General features: G+C 36.1%; 1 protein-coding gene across 1 annotated transcript; it reads left to right on the top strand.

The window, feature by feature from the left end:
• The first annotated feature begins 20766 nt into the window (after positions 1–20766).
• On the top strand, positions 20767–22056 carry LOC128230660 (G-protein coupled receptor 161-like). Its single transcript, XM_052943103.1, has one exon. It carries the CDS (start codon positions 20767–20769, stop codon positions 22054–22056), a length of 1290 nt encoding a protein of 429 aa, XP_052799063.1.
• The last annotated feature ends 202 nt before the right edge of the window (positions 22057–22258 follow it).

Below are 22258 nucleotides of genomic sequence, written 5' to 3'. Positions count from 1 at the left end.
AGTTGTAAAAACGTACATCTGTGAGAGCGCAGCTTTAAGTAAATATGATTGATAACTGTTGAAAAGAATTTGACCCTTATACCTAAACAAAACAACTAGCCACGGTTTATATGGCGATAAATAAAGCCGTTTTAGCATATTATTACCAATATTTTCACCATTTATGATCACTTTCATTGTAGAGACGAAGATTTGCAAAACGAAGTCCAAACAAACAGTTAAGCATAAATGGTAAACACTGGTATAAAGGTTTTATATTAAATGTGGTTGTAATCAGGCATATGATGCAATAAAATAGCCTTTATCAGTAAAATTATTTACTTAGGGTTAATCTAGTTTAAGTGTTTTCAACAGCACGCTGACCATGAATTAACCAATACAATTAGAATATTAATGAAATATTTTTTTGCAAACCCGCCAATATAACCATTTATTATCAAAACGGTACAAAAATAATTCCAAAACCCCTACACAGTTCGGAATAGCTCTTATGTATATATTTGTTTAGTCTGTGTCAAAATTTGAAAGTAAAAAAAAAATGTTACATTCAAAATAAATCTTCTGTCCGTTCTGTTTATAAGACAAAAAGCTGAATTCAGAAGTGCAAAAGCTGATTGACGTACGAAAATTCTTACGTTTTCATTCATTCTTTAAAAGAAGCCATGTAATTATTTCCTGTAATCTATATCATGCCTGACGTTAAAGTCATTTGCAGGATTTCTTTAGCAAGGCAATCCCACATGTCACATGAATAAGTGTCATTGACGGGTCTTAGTCCTGTTGTTCATGTTCACTTGACAATTAATAAAGGGCTGACATATCTTGTAATAGCCTTGTAAAATCCCCATTTTAAAGGCAGCGAGGCGCAACAACTTCTATAAATCTAATAAACACATGTTCACATGCACTCGTTTATCATTTTATTTACATACAGACTGTCGATCTATTATCAGTATTAATGACAGAAATATTTATGTAAGGGTGTCGACATATTTCTGTATTCGTTAACTCTTCGAGAGATGATAATTACTGCATTACGAAAGCACTTTTCACAGACATACATTTCGGTAGAGGAAGTATCGCGATAACACAGCAATTACTTTAAATAGTAACATCAGCGTATTAATAAACTGATATTTGTCGTCAGAGGAATGGACCTCATTATTCACAGGTTAATCACAGTGGATTAACTCTGCGGTTGATTATTTCTGTTTAATGTCTACACTTCCAACCACGTGTTTTAGCAAAACTCGCGTTGCCGTCGCGGGAGAGATTGCGTCATAACGGTAAATCGCGAGTATATATTCCACTGTAGCCAACGCTGTGGTGCGGGTTATCACCGCGTTCATCTGCTGCTATTGCACAACATTCACGCGGCATATCGCCGCGATGCGGCTTACCGCGATATGTATGTATTTCAACAGGTACCGTTTGTACAAATATATGATTGTGCATTGTACCGTGCTCGCAAAATGGCTTTTACCCCGATTGCGTGGGTAAAAAATCTTATCCCACAAACATGATAATTAGGTCGCTCGATTATTGATTGTTTGTTAAAACATATTTTAGAAATAAGTTGATTGATACTAAAATATACCCGCGAAAGGGCCATTATGAAGAGTTTGCACAATTAGCTCGATTTGTTTTTCACGCGATTTTGATAAAAGAGCAGAGATTAATGTACAATAGTGTTAGTGTCAAAACTAATAAAACAAATTTGAATTTAGTTTTCATCAGCTATCATTGCCAGGGTGTAGAATCACGTGACTTCAAAGGGTTTTCACATGGGTCTCCACGGGTCACAACCGATTCAAACAAACAAGTAGGTAACGTTAATTTCTAAATATTGTTTTTGACCAAAAATCTATGAAATTATTTAATAGCCTATAAAAGACTATGCTATATTCTGTTTGGCCAATTTTTCAGCTTTGCACCGTTCTACGAAATTGTACGAAAATTCCAAGTTTAAATTTTGGCTTAGAATTGCATGATTGAGAGTCAAGCAAATTTACAATATTTCACACATGTAGAAGTAGAAAATTGCATTTTCTATACTTTCTATCTGTATTCTGTACCAGATTGTAAACACGGTGTTCAAGAGTGTTATTTAAGTGTAAAATTTAATCAAACATCATTTTGTCAATGCTTGGTTGTAATGACAGACTTGGTTCTCAGTTTCCTTTCGGCAGATACTTGAAACGTCGTTTACCATTGTGTAAATGAATTGGTTACACCGTAAAAAGGAACTGCCTCTTTGTGTATGATATTTTCTAGGGATGCAAACGAATAGCAAAATTCGTATTCGAGTATTCGGTAATTCTTCCGATCGAATATTCGATTACCAAAACACATATTTTGGAAGATGTAGTAAACTACTATTATTATTTGCTTAAGTAATAGTCGGGGCAATGTTACCCTTCTTTGTCGTAGCCAGTACGCGCGGCGGACCCTGATTTTTTCCAAATGATACTTCGAATTTCAGAAGGAAAAAAAAAATACTTTATTAAAAGACAAACAACAAAATCGAATAATTTTAATTCCGTTGCCTTTATATTTGTAAACAATTTGAAATTAGATGGATTCCTAGTCAAATAGCGTTTTGCGCCAATGGAGGATCTATCCGTAGGACAAACAGCCTTGTTCTGAGATTGACCTCTAAATTTACTAAATATAACTATGGAAAACCCACCCCAACTCGAAAACTAGTAAAACAAGAGATGTTTGTCAAACATTATGCCCCCCCTGAGCGCCATGTTGTCAGGATTATATGGACAATTGAATGAAATATGCATGGACTGAAATGACAGCTGATTTGTTGCTGTTTTAAGATTATGACCATTAAAGTGTGAGGATAAAGTGTGTTATGACCGTCATGACCTTTGACTCTATGAACTCAAAATCCAGAGTCATCAGCTGGTCACCAGAAACCTAAATGTCAAGTTTGAGGGCCATGGGTGCAGGCATTGTCAAGTTATCAAAAGACAACTTTTTTTCGTTCAAGGTCACTGTGACCTTGACCTTTGACCTGATGACCCCTTAAATCATAAGGGGTCATCTATAAGTCAGATGCAACTCCAAGTCAAGTTTGAAGGCCATGGGTTCAGGCATTGTTGAGTTATCACTTGGACAACCTTTTACCATTCAAGATCACTGCGACCTTGACCTTTGGCTCTATGAATCCTAAAATCAATAAGGTTGATCTACTGGTCAGGCCTAACATCCATGTCAAGTTTAATGATCATAGGTTCAGGCATTGTCGAGATATCATTGGGGGAAGATTTGTTAACTTTTTTGCATTAAAGGTTACTGTGACATTGACCTTGCCCTGATGACCCCCAAAGTCGATAGGGGTCATCTACTTGGCAGGCCCAACCTTCATGTCAAGTTTGATGACCATAGGTCCAAGAATTGTTGAGTTTGCTTTCAAGGTCACTGTGACCTTGACCTTTGACCCCTAAAATCAATAGGGGTCATCTACTGGTCAGGCCCAACCTCCATGTCAAGTTTGAGGGCCATGGGTGCAGGCATTGTTGAGTTATCACTTGGACAACCTTTTATCATTCAAGGTCACTGTGACCTTGACCTTTGGCCCAATGACCCCTAAAATTAATAGGGACAATCTTCTGGCCAGGCTCAACCTCCAAATCAAGTTTGAGGGCCATGGGTGCAGCCATTGTCAAGTTATAACTCGTATAACCTTTTACCATTCCAGGTCACTGTGACCTTGACCTTTGGCCCAATGATCCCTTAAATCAATAGGGACCATCTTCTGGCCAGGCCCAACCTCCAAGTCAAGTTTGAGGGCCATGGGTGCAGGCATTGTGGAGTTATCACTCGGACAACCTTTTACCATTCCAGGTCACTGTGACCTTGACCTTTGGCCAGATGACCCCCAAAAACCATAGGGGTCATCTCCTGGTCAGGCCAATTCTCCAAGTCAAGTTTGAGGGCCATGGGTGCAGGCATTGTTGAGTTATCAATCGGACAACCTTTTACCATTCAAGGTCACTGTGACCTTGACCTTTGGCCCAATGACACCCAAAAACAATAGGGGACATCTACTGGTCAGGCCCAACCTCCAAGTCAAGTTTGAGGGCCATAGTTGCAGGCATTGTTGAGTTATCACTCAAACAACCTTTTACCATTCAAGGTCACTGTGACCTTGACCTTTGACCCATTGAGCCCAAAAAACAATAGGGGTCAGCTACTGGTCAGGCCCAACCTCCAAATCAAGTTTGAGGGCCATGGGTGCAGCCATTGTCAGGTTATCACTCGGATAACCTTATACCATTCCAGGTCACTGTGACCTTGACCTTTGGCCCAATGACCCCTTAAATCAATAGGGACCATCTTCTGGCCAGGCCCAACCTCCAAGTCAAGTTTGAGGGCCATGGGTGCCGGCATTGTCGAGTTATCACTCGGACAACCTTTTACCATTCCAGGTCACTGTGACCTTGACCTTTGGCCAGATGACCCCCAAAAACCATAGGTTTCATCTCCTGGTCAGGCCAATTCTCCAAGTCAAGTTTGAGGGCCATGGGTGCAGGCATTGTTGAGTTATCAATCGGACAACCTTTTACCATTCAAGGTCACTGTGACCTTGACCTTTGGCCCAATGACACCCAATAACAATAGGGGTCATCTACTGGTCAGGCCCAACCTCCAAGTCAAGTTTGATGGCCATGGGTGCAGGCATTGTTGATTATCACTCGGACAACCTTTTACCATTCAAGGTCACAGTGACCTTGACCTTTGACCCATTGAGCCCAAAAAACAATAGGGGTCAGCTACTGGTCAGGCCAAACCTCCAAGTCAAGTTTGAGGGCCATGGGTGCAGGCATTGTCACGTTATCACTCGGACAACCTTTTACCATTCCAGGTCACTGTGACCTTGACCTTTGGGCTGATGACCCCTAAAACAATAGGGGTCATCTACTGGTCAGGCCCAACCACCATGTCAAGTTTGAGGGCCATGGGTGCAGGCATTGTTGAGTTATCACTCGGACAAGCTTTAAAATTATTTTACCATTAAAGGTCACTGTGACCTTGACCTTTGACCCGGTGACCCCCAAAATCAATAGGGGTCATCTTCTGGTCAGGCCCAACCTTCATGTGAAGTTTGATGACCATACGTTTAGGAATTGTTGAGTTATCACTCGGACAAACTTTGGTCTACCGACGGACCGACCGACCGACCGACCGACCGACCGACCGACATGCCTGTGCAAAGCAATATACCCCTCTTCTTCGAAGGGGGGCATAATAATAAAACGAAATCATATCTGGATTTGACTCATCTGTTGTTCAAAAATAGAGGAAATATATCCTTAAACGCTATACTATACATTTATATTTCAAAGCAAAAACATTGTATCGAAACATGGAAAACAGGTTTAAGCACAAAATGTAACAACATTATTGTAGCACATAGCATTTTTATCATCACGGCGATTTGAGCTATGTTGCACAACTTAATTTGCGTCAAGACAACACATTGGTGTTTAAAGCCGATTCCTAGTCAGTTATTGTAAAAGTAGGGGGACTATTTACAGTACCCGACGATATGTCCCTAAATTTCATATGGCGCGTGTTAAGTGTATTGTCATCACATTCACACCTCTGGCGTTATATCTAATATTTTCGCATACTCACTTTTTGAATTATTTATTATATTGGCAAAAAATCAAACGAGAACGAAGAGAATTCTGATAACATGCAGCCCAGAACACAATTCTGGTGACTCAAAAGCCACTTAAACTTCGATGAAAGAAATAAAAAAACACGATGAAAGAAATAGAAAAAAACACACTAATCATTACATAACACAACAGATCAATCATTCATTTAGATAATATCTTTGCAGCTTTTAATGATATCTCTTTTTTTGACCGTTTGAGCTTATTATGCCCCCCTTCGAAGAAGAGGGGTATATTGCTTTGCACAGGCATGTCGGTATGTCGGTCGGTCGGTCGGTCGGTCGGTCCGTCGGTAGACCAAAGCTTGTCCGAGTGATAACTCAACAATTCCTAAACGTATAGTCATCAAACTTCACATGAAGGTTGGGCCTGACCAGAAGATGACCCCTATTGATTTTGGGGGTCATCGGGTCAAAGGTCAAGGTCACAGTGACCTTTAATGGTAAAATGATTTTAAAGCTTGTCCGAGTGATAACTCAACAATGCCTGCACCAATGGCCCTCAAACTTGACATGGAGGTTGGGCCTGACCAGTAAATGACACCTTTTGTTTTGGGGGGTCATCAGGCCAAAGGTCAAGGTCACAGTGACCTTGAATGGTAAAAGGTCGTCCGAGTGATAACTTGACAATGCCTGCACCCATGGCCCTCAAACTTGACTTGGAGGTTGGGCCTGACCAGTAGCTGACCCCTATTGTTTTTGGGGCTCATCAGGCCAAAGGTCAAGGTCACAGTGACCTTGAATGGTAAAAGATAGTCCGAGTGATAACTTGACAATGCCTGCACCCATGGCCCTCAAACTTGACTTGGAGGTTGGGCCTGACCAGTAGCTGACCCCTATTTTTTGGGGGGCTCATCGGGTCAAAGGTCAAGTTCACAGTGACCTTGAATGGTGAAAGGTTGTCCGAGTGATAACTCAACAATGCCGCACCCATGGCCCTCATAATTGAATTGGAGGTTGGGCCTGACCAGGAGATGACCCCTATTGTTTTTGGGGGTCATCGGTCCAACGGTCAAGGTCACAGTGACCTTGAATGGTAAAAGGTTGTCCGAGTGATAATTCGACAATGCCTGTATCCATGGCCCTCATAATTGAATTGGAGGTTGGGCCTGACTAGTAGAAGACCCCTATTGTTTTTGGGGGTCATCGGTTCAAAGGTCAAGGTCACAGTGACCTTGAATGGTTAAAGGTTTTCCTTGTGTATAACTTGACAATGCCTGCACCCATGGCCCTCAAACTTGACTTGGAATTGGGCCTGACCAGTACGTGACCCCTTTTGTTTTTGGGGGTCATCTGGCCGAAGGTCAAGGTCACAGTCACCTTGAATGGTAAAAGGTTGTCCGAGTGATAACTCGACAATGCCTGCACCCATGGCCCTCAAACTTGACTTGGAGAATTGGCCTGACCAGGAGATGACCCCTATGGTTTTTGGGGGTCATCTGGCCAAAGGTCAAGTTCACAGTGACCTGGAATGGTAAAAGGTTGTCCGAGTTATAACTCGACAATGCCTGCACCCATGGCCCTCAAACTTGACTTGGAGGTTGGGCCTGGCCAGAATATGTCCCTATTGATTTTAGGGGTCATTGGCTAAAGGTCAAGGTCACAGTGACCTGGAATGGTAAAAGGTTATCCGAGTGATAACTCGACAATGCCTGCACCCATGGCCCTCAAGCTTGACTTGGAGGTTGGGCCTGGCCAGAAGATGGTCCCTATTGATTTTAGGGGTCATTGGGCCAAAGGTCAAGGTCACAGTGACCTTGAGTGATAAAAGGTTGTCCGAGTGATAACTCAACAATGCCTGCACCCATGGCCCTCAAACTTGACATTGAGGTTGAGCCTGACCAGTAGATGACCCCTATCGATTTTAGGGGTCAAAGGTCAAGGTCACAGTGACCTTGAAAGTGACCTCGACAATTCTTGGACCTATGGTCATCAAACTTGACTTGAAGGTTGAGCCTGCCCAGTAGATGACCCCTATCGACTTTGGGGGTCATCAGGCCAAGGTCAATGTCACAGTAACCTTTAACGCAAAAAAGTTAACAAATCTTCTCCCACTGATATCTCAACAATGCCTGAACCTATGATCATTAAACTTGACATGGATGTTAAGCCTGACCAGTAGATCACCCTTATTGATTTTAGGATTCACACAGCCAAAGGTCAAGGTCACAGTGATCTTGAATGGTAAAGGTTGTCAGAGTGATAACTCAACAATGCCTGAACCCATGGCCTTCGAACTTGACTTGGAGTTGCATCTGACTTGTAGATGATCCCTTATGATTTAAGGGGTCATTGGGTCAAAGGTCAAGGTCACAGTGACCTTGAACGAAAAAACTTGTCTGTGTGATAACTTGACAATGCCTGCACCCATGGCCCTCGAACTTGACATTTAGGTTTCTGGTGACCAGCTGATGACTCTGGATTTTGAGTTCATAGAGTCAAAGGTCATGGTCATAACACACTCTATCCTCACACTTTAATGGTCATAATCTGAAAACTGCCTTAATGGCAACAAATCAGCTGTCATTTCGGTCCATGCATATTTCATTCAATTGTCCATATAATCCTGACAACATGGCGCTCAGGGGTGGGGGGGGGGCATAATGTTTGACAAACATCTCTTGTTTGAAGTCGATGTATCATTCCGTATTATCAATTTAATGTGACAGTTTTAATATGGCGTCTATTTCCCGCCTCGTAAAATGTTGCTAAATCCTGTTTTTTAAGTCATACTCAGATTCAAATAAAGTTAAACAATGAGAAATCTCATAGGAAAAGCTAAGTATGAACACTTAGAGCAATGTTTAAAATATCTATAAGAAAATGTTGAACCAAATTTTTACGGTATTATCATGTATACTCATTCTTAAAACAGATACAATATTTTCCGGCACTTGCCCGGTATTCTTTTTAGATTTATTCCTTATCTATAAATTTGGATATGGGGCTTTTTATGAAAAATATGACTTTTCCACTTAGAATACATTGAAGGATTATCAGATAGCAACATACAACATTGTTACAAACCAAATACATAGTTTACTCAACCGTTAAAATAACTAATTACCAGCACTATTAATGACCAGAACAGTGTTCTTAATATATGCCGTATGTTACAATACTCTTGAGATTCAAAATCCCACTGTTTGCTTACATTAAAAGCAAATGAACAGTTTAGATGACCTGAATTTCCGGCTGGATGATGGACTTCCGGTGCGGGTATCCAGGAATGGATTGTTTGTAGGCTCACTAATGAGATATGTTGGGCGATTAGTAATATGTGGCAATGAGAAGAAACTAGGGCATGAGAACTTTTGAATACTTAAGATGATTTCAAAAAGTGGAAATTATTTCGAATCATTTCGAATTTACTTAAACATAGCTTCAAATGCTAGCATTTTTGAGATGGCTCGTATGAGGTCCCGATTATCGTTAATGTTTTGACCAGGTATTTCTATGACGTACCGAAAGAAAAACGTTAACAAGTGTATCGACGCTGACGAAGTTCTTGTTTAGTGCAGTATTGTAATCGAAAAATGGAATTCATTTGAAACAGTAGCAATTTTTTAGGTTTGCACGTAATACATGATCTGAATTTTATTTATAAAAAAATAACTTTTGAAACATGATCAATGCATAACTGTACTTTTGTAGTTTTTTTTTTATATTCATCAAATGTTAAATGAGTTATATCAAGACACTAACAATTATTCAGTATATCTAAAAAAAATGACTTACACAGCCGGATTAACATGACCATATCCGTAATTTTTAAGGACTTCATGTACTTAAACCTTGTTAGATTATTCGTATTTACTGTTTTTTTTAAGTAAATATAAACGAATATTTTTATTGGTATTTTTTTGTTTGGAGAGAAATTGACTCCGTGTACATCTCTTGAACCTTATAACATTTGCCATGTTATTTCAAAAACGACAGATATGGCAAGAAAAACACATCAACTTTGCTTAAGGATTCTCGAGGTGGCCTTACCTTATGACGTTAAGTCTTTATAATACGACTAATCAATACATTACCAGACAATTTAATAAACTTAAATGAACCAGGCCTACTTCTAAGAAGAATATAAAGAGGTTTACTCGTGTCTTTGTCTGCATCATACATTGGATGCTCGGGATTTAGGATTTGGGATTGTTCGGATAAGAGTGAGGTTTGCGCACTTAAACTGGTTTAAAGCATAAGTAAATTTACATTTTACTGACCGTTCCAAGGCGGTACCTAACAATCCTTGATAAACATACCTAGTTTTTTTATATATATAGTATGTATGCAATGTGCTGTTTGTGGAGTTTTGTGCTGTTCTTCCAGGTTTCTTGCTTGTGATTTTTTTTGTTTTTATGTTCTATGTCTTTGACGTTTACCCAGTGCCATTAAACCGGCTTTATGTTTAAACTTTTTTCTACTGAGATTGTTTCTGTAGTTTTTCGTATAAATATTGCGGTTGGATTCATTCATTTTTTTCTAAAAATAATGTGAATAAGATTTGCTTTTCATGCTCTCTAAACTACTACCGGATCCGAAATTGAAATGTAGTGAATATGGGTAAAAGGACCGTTGTACAAAAACTTATTAATTATTACTTAATTAATTATTCCGAAAAGCTGTAAAATCGTCCAAAGTAAATACAGGATGAAAGCAAAGAAGTTTTAAAAATGAGTTGTTGCTAAATCTTTAGAATAGGATTTATAGTATGTCAAAATGTCAAAAGTCCAAATGCAATCCAAAAGCTTTGTTGCAGGTACAATATTGATGGGAAATAAAAAAAAATAAGCAGGATCTGGCTGAAAAATGTCCAAAGTACGTAGGCAAGTTAACTTCTAGTAGCTGTTGATGTTATTGTCAAAGAGAATTTGAAAATTAAGCTGAAAAATGTTAAACATCAGTGAAGTGCAACATATTAAGTTATACAGTTTATCAATGAAATCTCCCAACACGGTCTGTCCAAAATGAAGAAAAAACACAGCTAACAGGTCAAGTTTAAACCTATATCTTTTGGTTCAATTGTTGCTTGATGAAAGCTAGTCCATTGAGAGAAACCAGTAATAAAGCAAATTTTGAGAGGCCATGGAGAATACCCCTGATGGGAATCGCACCTTCTGCCTTTTTAGGTGTTTATATACAATAGTTTTCATTATTTGCATATTCGAATAAGACTTCTGCCCTTAATGCTTTTTTCAGAATGCTATTTTGTTGAAAATAGCTTCAAGCAACAATGTTTTTCGTGATAAGGTGAACCATGTCCTAAATAATGAAATAAAAATGTTAAATATTAATGTACAAAACAATTGTTTAACTACGTATATAAGTGTGCAGTAGCAGTACACAAAATATTGTCTCTATTGTTTTAAAATAAGTATTTTATAAAATTGCATTCGGAACACTCGGCCATTTTCCTTCTAAAACAAACTAGGATGTATAAGGACGGCTAACAATATCAAAATTCTTTACTTAACTATGCTGCAAGTATATTTCCTAGTAAAATCAATTTAACAGTTACCACTAAGGACTTTACTCATAGGAAAATGCTACACTTCACTGTGAATCCATTTGAACTTAATAATACACGTTAAAACACTTCAATTAATGGAAAATACTATTTAAAAAATATATTATACATACAACCGGATGAAGGCCGAATGGCCGAAACGTAGTTTCATAAATAAATAATTTGTGTTGAAGTTGGACTTCTTTAATTATCACCATATTTAAAAAAAAACGAACTTCTACTAATGTACCGGCAAACATCCTAGGTTGTTTCCGATGGAAAATGACCGAGGAGTTCCGATTGATATAATAAGAGACATACAAAATGAAATTTCAATAAAGGGAATAACGGAAAGCCGTTAACACACACAAGTTGTTAAACCTGTAGTAAGGCATTTTGAGCGTGTTAAACTATTATAAGTGCCGAGCACACCATGGACATTTTGAGGTGCCCCGGCTCTGTCATAGCCTTGACTGAGTCTTAATTTGCTTTTAAAATTTCTCGGAAGTGCGTTAAAAATTATCCTTCGGGATGTTTGAATATAATGTAGACAATATAGACTGTCAAATCCAGACACTATTACCTATTTGTTTGGATGCCGTTTGAGCTTCCAAATGACCTATTTAAAATATACCTGTGTATATTTATTTTAAATATAACTAGACTGACAGTTAATTTTGGCGTAAAACAATGTTCACCTATTGTTCCTTTTCTACACTTTGTCGACAGAGATATATTTTGTTGTTGTATAACAATGGGGCTAAGTTCGACAAAGGCTTTACTACTTATAGTATTCTTACTTTCAGTGCATTGACCTAACGGACCTCTGATAACTGGCCTTTTCTTTTAGAGTAGGTCTAGCACTTTCCTGGAAACAAAATGGACATCGTTGTTGGACACAATTTCCGACCGGATACGACATTTCCGGTATGGGTGTTAGCGTGGGCTTTTCCTGCACGTTTTCCGATGAATAGTTAGACAATAGATCCTATACAATGTTCTGATTGTTTGCATAACCAATAAAGCGCCAAAAAATTTACAAGTGGGAGTAAGAGCATCCATAAACTAGTTCAAACCTCAAATGGCCTCCGGTGATCTCAAAACGTATTGTTAAAGTTTTGGTGATCCATGTGTAGTCTACTCTATTGTTTGTTCGGTGTGTGTCTATTGTCCATCATCCGTAAAACCTAAACCTTATGCCTTAAAACGTGGTCTACAGAAATTCCCACAGTATTGCTGAAAAAACATACATATATCCAAAACACGTATGAATGCTACAACATTTATTCGTTTTTAGTGTCCAACAGTCAATTGCGTTTAACAATGCTATGAAATTCATATAAAATTATATATGACCTTATGATGTACACTTTTGGACGAAATTTATGTGTAGTAGAAGATACATTTTCCCATGCTGACTGATTGATTGATTAATTGATTGATAATTAAACAATTAAACAAGATCTTATTAATAGTATGGTTTCTATATTTTTTTCCCAACTGACCTTAAAGGGGAACAATAAAGGTTGATGCATGCATTTATTTTTAACTTCAACGCATTAGTTAAATCATTTGACTTTAAACATCAAAACCATAATAAGTATGTTATGTTTTTCTAATTGCTATGTGGCCACATATGATTAAGTTAAAACGTGCTTAAATATTTTTTGTATACACAAACCATATGCTTATTTTAGTTTTGATCGTTAAAGTCAAATGAGTTAAATTTAATAATGCATAACAACTGATATTTCTTTTGCGTCAACCTTTATTGTGTCCCTAACCTCATGGCTTAGGTTGATTCCATTGTCTGTCTTCTGGTTGGTGACAAATCAATGTTCCAAAAAACTGGTTTTATATCATGATATTGCTATAGTGTTATTGTTTCGTATCCGGCTCTCAAAGTAGGTCTTAGATTGCAACCGACTTTCAAACAAAACAAACTAAAACAAACGTGCACAGGGCCATGTCCTCGAGTAAACATCATAGAAAACTCCTAAAATATTGCATTAAGGAATTAAACTTAACGTATTCAGGATATGTTAGTCTATGGATTTGGATATAATATATGATCGTTGTATAAATAATTGCATTTATAGTTTCTAAAAAAAACAGTTTATTTACTACGACTTAAATAAAAACATGCTGAGAGATAAATTCATCTCACCTACGCACATTCTTGATAGTGTAGACAATATTGTAAATGCAATATTACACCGAAGCCAATACAAATTCTAAATAAAGCTGAGTTCTGATCCTTGTTTAAGCAATAAAATCGTTAATTAATGAACAAAAAATAACTTAAGTTTCTTGAAATTGCCAATTATCTTGTGGTGATAAAACTTAAGTAATGTCAAGAAATATGTTTCCGAAATAATAATAACTGTTCAATTGTTTTTATGATTCTACGTATGGTAAACATGAAAACAATTTCGATTTAGGAGCGCAATTTCTTTCAGACAGAGTTGATGCAGATGAGATTACATATAATAAATAAAACCATATATCTGATTAAGAAATACAAAACAGATGACAACGACGTTGACAATGAAAGTTAAAAACTTGCAATCTAATAATGTTCTGTAGACAATGTAGAAGTCTCAAATTCTATAAGAATCTTGTTTTTTAATTCTATACAAGGAATAAATGAGAAAATCCTGAACATTCTAAACAAATGCTAAAACAAACATTCTAAAAGTATGAGAGGGGAAAAGCATAGTTATAAATGAGTCTAGGTCACCTAGAAATGAAACAAGATTATTTAACAATGGAGTAATGAATCGAAAATACATATACATAATAATTATATATATTTATATATATTTAACAATATTATTTTCTCTACTTTAATTTGATATTGACTGTAATTAATAAAGAAACCAAGAACTGACAAGTAAGAAAATGCGCAAAAAAATGGAGTTAATGCAAACTGAAAGTGTTTGTACATGAATGGCACTATCTTACATTTAAATTTTGTGCTCCCTTACTTCCGAAGCTCAATTTAGGCACACTAAAACATAATGAATATTGGGTTGAAAAAGAGCTGGTGTTAACAACTTGAAATAACAGGATTAAGTAAAAGTATACTTATGAAGAATGACAGAGCAGAGGACGGGTGGGAGAAGGAAGAAGCTGGAACAATTTTATCAGGCACTCTGCGTATGCATTGAACATTGTCCTGCGGAACAACTCGGCCATTTTCCGTCCAAAACAATCGGATGTATGCCGATACTTCGGAAGATGAAGTTCGTAAAATTTCAAATAATACTAAATTTAAATGTAGTGCTTTAACGTGTTTTGTTTAAAAAGATTGCCAGTGAAGTGTAGTTTCGCATACATAATTAATTCTCAAGAGTGAAACCATTAATTATACCGCTTTATTGAAATTACTACGCGATTTACTTGCAGCGTAGTTAAATGTAATGATTTCTGACATTGTAAACCGTCAATATACATCCGAGGTGGTTTTCGATGGTAAATGGCCAAAGTGTTCCGTTTGGGAAATTGTTTGACTTAGTGCACGGATTTTGGTAATATGCGCGATACAGGTTACGGAACCATATTTATCCGGCCCTCTGCGTATGCTTGAAAAGTTGTATGACTTAGTGCGCGGTGTCCGATCCTGCGCGCGATACGGGTAACTGTTTAGCTACAAACATGTGTCTCTGCCCGTTAACGAGAACGATATAAAATACAAAAAAATTAATATAAGTAAATTTATAATTCTGACGTATTATAAATGTAATATCATCATATGTACGCTCTCCTACATCAGAAGTTCATTTATAGTACAGCAATTAACATAAAGAATCCTGGATTAAAAAGGGCTGGTGTAGGTTGACCATCCCGTTTTACTATAATTATGAATTACATGGTTATCACTTTATAGTCTAAAATTTATAAGTCTCAATTATACTTTGATTAATAACCGATCATTGAGGTCTCAATCTCAAATAATCAAAAGTAAAACAATACATCCAAGTCCCTACAGAAGAACTTGGTACAGGAGATTGAAGATACAACAATACGTATAAAAAATCTTTATTTTATCTATGTTTGTGACAAATCCAACATGTTCATTGTAAGTAGCAACGATGCTATCAAAATTCAATTAGTGACCATAGTGAAAAATAAAAATGCTTCAGAATCATGATGTACTCACATTCGCATTTAATGGGTTATTCGAACAATTATTTACACCCGGAATAATACTTTTTTTACTTAGGAGTATTTTTATCCCCCCTCCGAATTAAACAATGCTTCAAAAATGACCGCGTAAGAATTGGGTATGCGTGTGTTAATAAGGCTAATCAGGAGCTCTAGAGAATAAATCGGAGCACGAATTGTCAGTGCGTCATTTCTAAAACAGCTGTCACTTTCGTGCTTAAATCATGATGGATTAAAGTAAACATGTACCCATGCACAACGGATCATATTGCATTAACCTTTGTTGCATAACACGGCTTCTTGAAAATAAAAAAATGCCATAGTCGATCTTGTCCGGCTGAATAAATAAATTATCCGAAACACATTTATAAAGTTCTGTTTACATATAAAAATTAAAGCACGTGATATATAACTGTTGGGATATAACCCTACTACAACAATACAAAATAAAGATATGCATATGCATTTTTAATAATTTCTGTTAGTTTTCATAACATAAATGGTATCGAGTTTATAATACTATTAAAAAAAGTTTTATTAAACTATATCGATCGCATACTTCTATGATGATTATGCAGAACGTTTATGCAAAGGAAATTTTTGCACTGTAAATCTACTTTATTTTTTATTTTGTTTCCGTAAGTATAAAGCCATGTAATAAAGCGGTCATAGCATTGCACTTCTAAGAAAATTAGAGCATCGATCTCAGAAGCCAATTAACCTGAACCCAATCAAATGTTTCCCATTGATTAAAGCATTACCAAGCCATGGTTATGTAGTCAGCTATTATATATCAAAGCGACAAATACAGTTAAGATAGTCCTACGCTTCCTGCTGAGTTTAAATTAGTTTGTAGGCAAGAACTGGTTTAATGGGAACATATTAGTTGATATTGTTATTGATTCAATCTTTGTTTCCCCGTTATTTAATGTGGAATTATGCATAGCGACAAATTTATAAAATATAAACTGCCACCAAGGAACAAACAATGTTTGCCACAATCGTTTCACCTGGTTCATTTTCCATCGACCATAACCACTGATACATTAGCATAAGGAGTATTAAATTATTGTATTGGTTAGTTTCGTAACTTCGGCAGATGTTTGAAGTTTTTAATCATTTTATTGTCATTTCTCAATAAAAGTATTTCTTGAGCATCTCTTTTAATTATCATTGTAAAAAGATGGCATTTTGTTGTACATTTAGTTTAAAATACCATAATTGAACTGCCATAGAAGCAAGCTAAAATTTAGTAATCTGGAACGTAACTGCAGCCATAATAATGTCATAAACACACGTTGTTAAAACAGGAAAAAAAGTCCTTAAAGTCACAAGTTATTACTAAACTTTACGCATAGTAATTTAAAAGTTCGTACCGTATCGTTTTATATTGATTTTTATCGATTCAAGCAGCAACCAGTAATTATGAATATCCATCATTTTGTTTAAAAAAAAAATCACAAAACTTTGTGGACTCTCTTATTTAAGGCACAAACTGAACTTTAAAATTGAAAACATATTATTCCTAAGGAAACGTTTTTAAAATATAAAAGTCATTTACCTTCTGATTCGATGAACTTCGTGGGGTATTCAACCGTTATATTTGTTTATTCAGATAACGATTTCTTTTTGAATTAGATCTAACCAACAGATCGCGTTATTGGCGTAGAGTTTAGCATTTCGTCCCTTACTTTTACTGTTTCGTCGGATTAACAATCCACCTTAAAGCTGCATTCTCACAGATTGAACGTTTTGACGACTTTTTTTATTTTTTTGTCTTGCAACGAGCCAGATTTTGCGAAAATGAATGGAAACCAGTTATATAAGACTGCTGACAAAAAATGAGATTGCAGATTTTTATATTTAAGTTAAAAAAAGAGATGTTTTATGCGTTTTTCTTAAACCATTAGTAACGGTTTAAGCCATAAAACAATAATTTTCGAACGCAAATATGAAAATCTGCGATCTGATTTTTTGTCAGCAAACTTTTATCATTGGTTTGCAGATATTTACGCAAAAATTTGCTATTTCGAAAACAAAAAAATAAAAAGTTGTAAAAACAATAAATCTATGAGAGTGCAGCTTTAAATATGACTTCCCGATTTCAGTTTGGTTTTATGTTTCAAGGTAAAGACTTCGTATACTGTTTTCTAAATAATATTCACTTGCTCGTGATGAAATTTTGTCCAAGGAGGTAAAGCATTCTCCCGTATTGATTTGTAACGATTCGAGCATCGGTACCTAAAAAAATCATATTTTATTTTTTCCGAATGTCTTCAATTTTTTCGAATGTACAAAACTAACGAGAAGTGCTTTCATGTGTAATTGTTAGTGTTAATTTTTAATTGATTCCCATAGAATTTTTGTGTAAATCATTCAGAGTTCTAAGAATAAAATCTTTAGCGTTAACTGCTTGATTAAAATAGCCATGCGATCCAATTGCAGCGTAGTTAAATGTAAAGAATTATGACATTGTAAACAGTCAATATACATCCAAGGTTGTTTTCGATGGTAAAATACCGAGGTATTCTGATTGTATTTGACAAACATATATCGTTTTATTTTCTCGAATGTTGACAGAATGAAATAATGCGGACTACAGTAATGAGATTGAGGAATATACAACGTCAGTATCTAATACTAATAATACAGATTGCAGTTGGAGTATCAAGATAACTATAACTCACCCCCTTAAGAATGATACAACATTCATGGGAAGCATTGCCAGAGAGCTTGATTAGGGTGTTGAAATAACATCTTGTTTTTTCTTCGTATTTATAGAAATACATTCAAACCACTAGATATAACGTGATAATTTTAGGAAAACATGCACACAAAAGAGTTACTCTATTATTTCTTCTCTTCTTCAGAACTTGACAGGACAACAACTTTATAAATGATAACGAAACAATCCAATAAATATAATATATATTTTAACGAAAGACTGAATTAACTTTTGCTGAGATATTTGTTTTAGCAGAAAACGTTGCTTGTCAATACACGTTGATTGTTAAAAGGGTTTTCGTAACTACATGGGTTCTAGCTAATGGAAACAGAATCCACTCTTCTTATAATTCTGACATATTGCGATTTTCCGACACATTGCTGTCGTCCGATAATGTCAATGTTTTATTTGCTTTATAACGACAGAGTGAACACAGATATATGAGAAAACATAAACAACAAGAAGAAAACAAACATGCAATAAAAGCAATGAGAGGATGTGAAAGAAGTAACTGAGTAAAACCGGTTTTGATAATGCAATACAGAGAAACTACAGGGTCAATTCCAGGAGCAAAAAAAAACAAACGAGAATAGACTCTATCAATCATCTGACACAGCTCGCATTACCAAGGTTTAAAACTATGTCCTCATATAATCTAATAAAGAAAGTATCATTGCAATAAAAAAACAGCAGCCTTTTGGGCGCCTAAAAGATACTGGACTAGAATTACATTACGTCACAACATAAAACATAAACATTTTACCTCTGTATATTATTTATAATTACATTGCATTAATCAATGTTTCGAGTTATTAACGCGTATTTTCACGTTTAAATTCATACAATGTGCTTGTGAAAAGATATTGCCTTCGTTTCAAACATGTATCCATTAATACATTTTATAGACTGATGTTTGAAATCATTTGAAAAAGTAAGGCATCTCTAATATGGTCAAAATGGTAGCATTGTCAATTAAAATGTTCTTATAAAGTGTGACCTTCCCAACATAGACCAGACTTAAAATGTAGAACTAACCACTGACAGAGCGAACACTTTCAATCTTGCTTACACGGTGCATTGAAATATATTTTCTGGAAATGTAGTATCATCTAACGATTGATTTTGTGTTAGCAAATTTATAAGTTCTGTTCTTTTAGCATAAAACCATCGCTGAATACCTCCGGTACTTAAATATGCTCGGTGCTAAACCGTAAAGTGTCAACAGGAGGGGTACCGTGGGTGCTGCTTATGACATACGGTGGAATTAGTTGGTAAAAAATGCAGGCAGGTTTTTTTATACATATTTATTAATGATAGTTTTCGAATTTGATTTTTTCATGAGACACGAACTTGTATTTATGTTGAAAACGATTTTGCCCGAAACAAACGCCGTTTCCAAATATGTTGTTTTTTTTTCGTTTCATTTGGCTGGTAATAATACACTGTGACTGAGACTCTGGGTGTGGGAAAGTTTCTTCTCAAAAATCAGAATTCCTTAAAAGTCCAGAAATTCCTTACTTAATGGATTATCTTGCTTAAATTGTGATTGAAGACAAACACCCTAAGATGAAGTAAAGGGGGTGGAAAATTGTACGTGGCTCTAATAGAACATTTCCGGGAGTATGCACATAATAATACTTTAATATCAAAAAGAAGCAACCGAATGGCCGTTTAAACCAATTAGACATAGTACTAAGTTATGCCGTTAACATGAGATCAAAGCATTGTTGACTGCTGAATAAATGATTTTAAAGTAAACTTACAGATTAGAATGGATATTTGCTCGAAACTGTTGTTGAAATAATTTTCTGCGAGCTTAGTCGGAAAACCCAGCATTTATTGAAAACGTTATTCAATATATGTACTTTTTATATTTGTGCACTTGCCTGAAAATTCGAATAATTAATAATTTAAAAATTGTACATATCATGACCATCAGTTTCATTTATTTATTAAATAAAAATAACATCCTGATTTGCCGTGATTTCAAGAATCTACTTAATTAAAAATCATTACGATTAATATGAATTATTATAGAAATATTTCATAAATAATCAACCCATTCTGGTCCTTTCATCACATCATAGAAAAACCAAACACTACATTGTTCATTGTCTATTTCCAGACTTATGAAGACGGTGTGCAAAATGAGTGGCTGGTACTAAACATACTTCGTCGGTGCTGGTATCGGTAAACTGGCTTTGAAATGTAGTATCTCCTCCTTGGTATTGGGAAATGAGATGCTGACTCTAAGCAAACTGGATAAAACACCAACGTCGGGAGTAGACAGTTATTGGAAACGTAAAGAGCAGGATTCTAGTATGAACACTGGTGTGAATTGAGGAAGAAATCTCGGTTAAGAGGATGCTGAACGATCGCGTAATAATTGAGTGTATATTTATTTGATGTGTGTGACACAGTCGCGTAATAGAGATTTAGTCTGGAGTGTACACTCATTTATTTCGATATAGATATATAATAAAGAAAGAAATGACACAACTAAAAGGAATATCATCACAAACGTTTAAAAAAGTTCCTACATAAGAAATGCATTTTTCTCAATTGACAAGAAGTGGAATATAATTTCTTTGACAATGTAAGTGGTGTGTCGAATTGTTATAGAATATTGCAAAAGTGTTTGATGTTAAACATAATTCAATGTTCAGGCAAGCAATGCAACTGAATGAAAGCACGAGGAACTTGTCCGATTCCGTAGTTAAAAATGAGGATATTTTCAGCGACGGACGGCTTGGTATATCGAACGTCATAATAATGGCAATTGGTTTGTTTTGCATATTCATCGTGAGTTTTGTCGGAAATATTTCTGTGTTTGTGATATTCTACAAACGGCCAGTGCTTTTGACGATTTCGAATAGGTTTATAGTAAACCTGTCAGTTTGCAACATTCTTCAGACCGTTGCCGTAATGCCTTTCGTGTTAACATCGCTTATTTCTCAAGATTGGTGGTTCGGGTCAATTTGGTGCCAAGCCTCGGGATTCGGAATGAACCTGATATTTACTGCAAGTACATTTACATTGGTGCTTATTGCAATAGATCGGTATTTGGCTGTCGCAAAACCATTACATTACTCAATGACAATGACAAGCAAACGGGCGTCCGTAATGATAGCTTCAGTTTGGATCTCGGCCATTTTGTGTTCACTGCCACCAATGGTTGGATGGAATAGCTATGAATTCCAGCGATTCAAAATTGCATGTATGACAGCTTCATATAGTAAACATTATGGAGATCGGTCTTACAGCATTTTCCTTGTTACAGTGTGCTTTATTCTGCCTTCATGCATTATCATGTGTGCATATTGTGCCATTTTAAAAGCGGCGAAAGTAAGCAGCGAAAAGGTTCGACGGAACAGTACAATATCATCTGGACTTAATGATTTCCCCGAGTTATCACTTAGAGGGGGTCGTCGCAACAGCTCTGTGCAAAGTTTGATGCATATGCTAAGCTGCAGCAACAGAACCGGGTCAGTTCTCTGGAGACGCGATGAGAGAAAGGCCGCGGTGACTAGTTTTATGGTGTTATTTACATTTATTTTATGTTGGTTGTTGTACTTTATCATCATTATTCTCGAATGCATTTTAAAAGATCCAGACACTATTGACCCCGTCGTAAAGACTCTGTCAGTGGTACTTGCCTTGTCAAGTTGCGCAATTAATCCACTAGTTTATGTGTTCCGCTGTAAGCTTCAGAGAGTTGAATTGAAAAGCATCTTGGGTTTTAAACGGAACAGTTTCAATAGGGATATGTCTAATGGAAATCAAAATGGTTCAAAAAGACCAAGTTATAACCCGAACTGCATCCGATATTCTCCTTGCATAACACGGGAAGGTAGTCAAGAATCAGAGGTCATTGAAATTATTCACCACGTCAATACAGCCGCGACATTAACCTCAATGATAATTCTTGAAGAGGAAGAAAAATTGCCAATGACACAAACATAAATGGATATTTATATTGGTTGTATTTATTGTTTGTACGTTTACAAGGCCGCTGTGACTATATGTTTTGTTTCGATTAGTTTGTTAATTAAATGGTACTTACTTCAAACGTTTAATTTGTAACATTTATCTTCATTGCCTTTCAACGTTTTGTATATATTAAAAAGACATTTACTATATAATGCTATTACATATTTTCGTAGTT

This window comes from Mya arenaria, chromosome 4 (assembly GCF_026914265.1).
Source record: "Mya arenaria isolate MELC-2E11 chromosome 4, ASM2691426v1".
Classification (NCBI taxonomy): Eukaryota; Metazoa; Mollusca; class Bivalvia; order Myida; family Myidae; genus Mya; species Mya arenaria.
The sequence above is the reverse complement of the archived record's forward strand: the minus strand, read 5'-3'. Positions and strand labels throughout refer to the sequence as shown.

Bases quoted from the DNA above. Each gene is read 5' to 3' on its own strand.
- LOC128230660 (XM_052943103.1), top strand. From the start codon at position 20,767: ATGCAACTGAATGAAAGCACGAGGAACTTGTCCGATTCCGTAGTTAAA.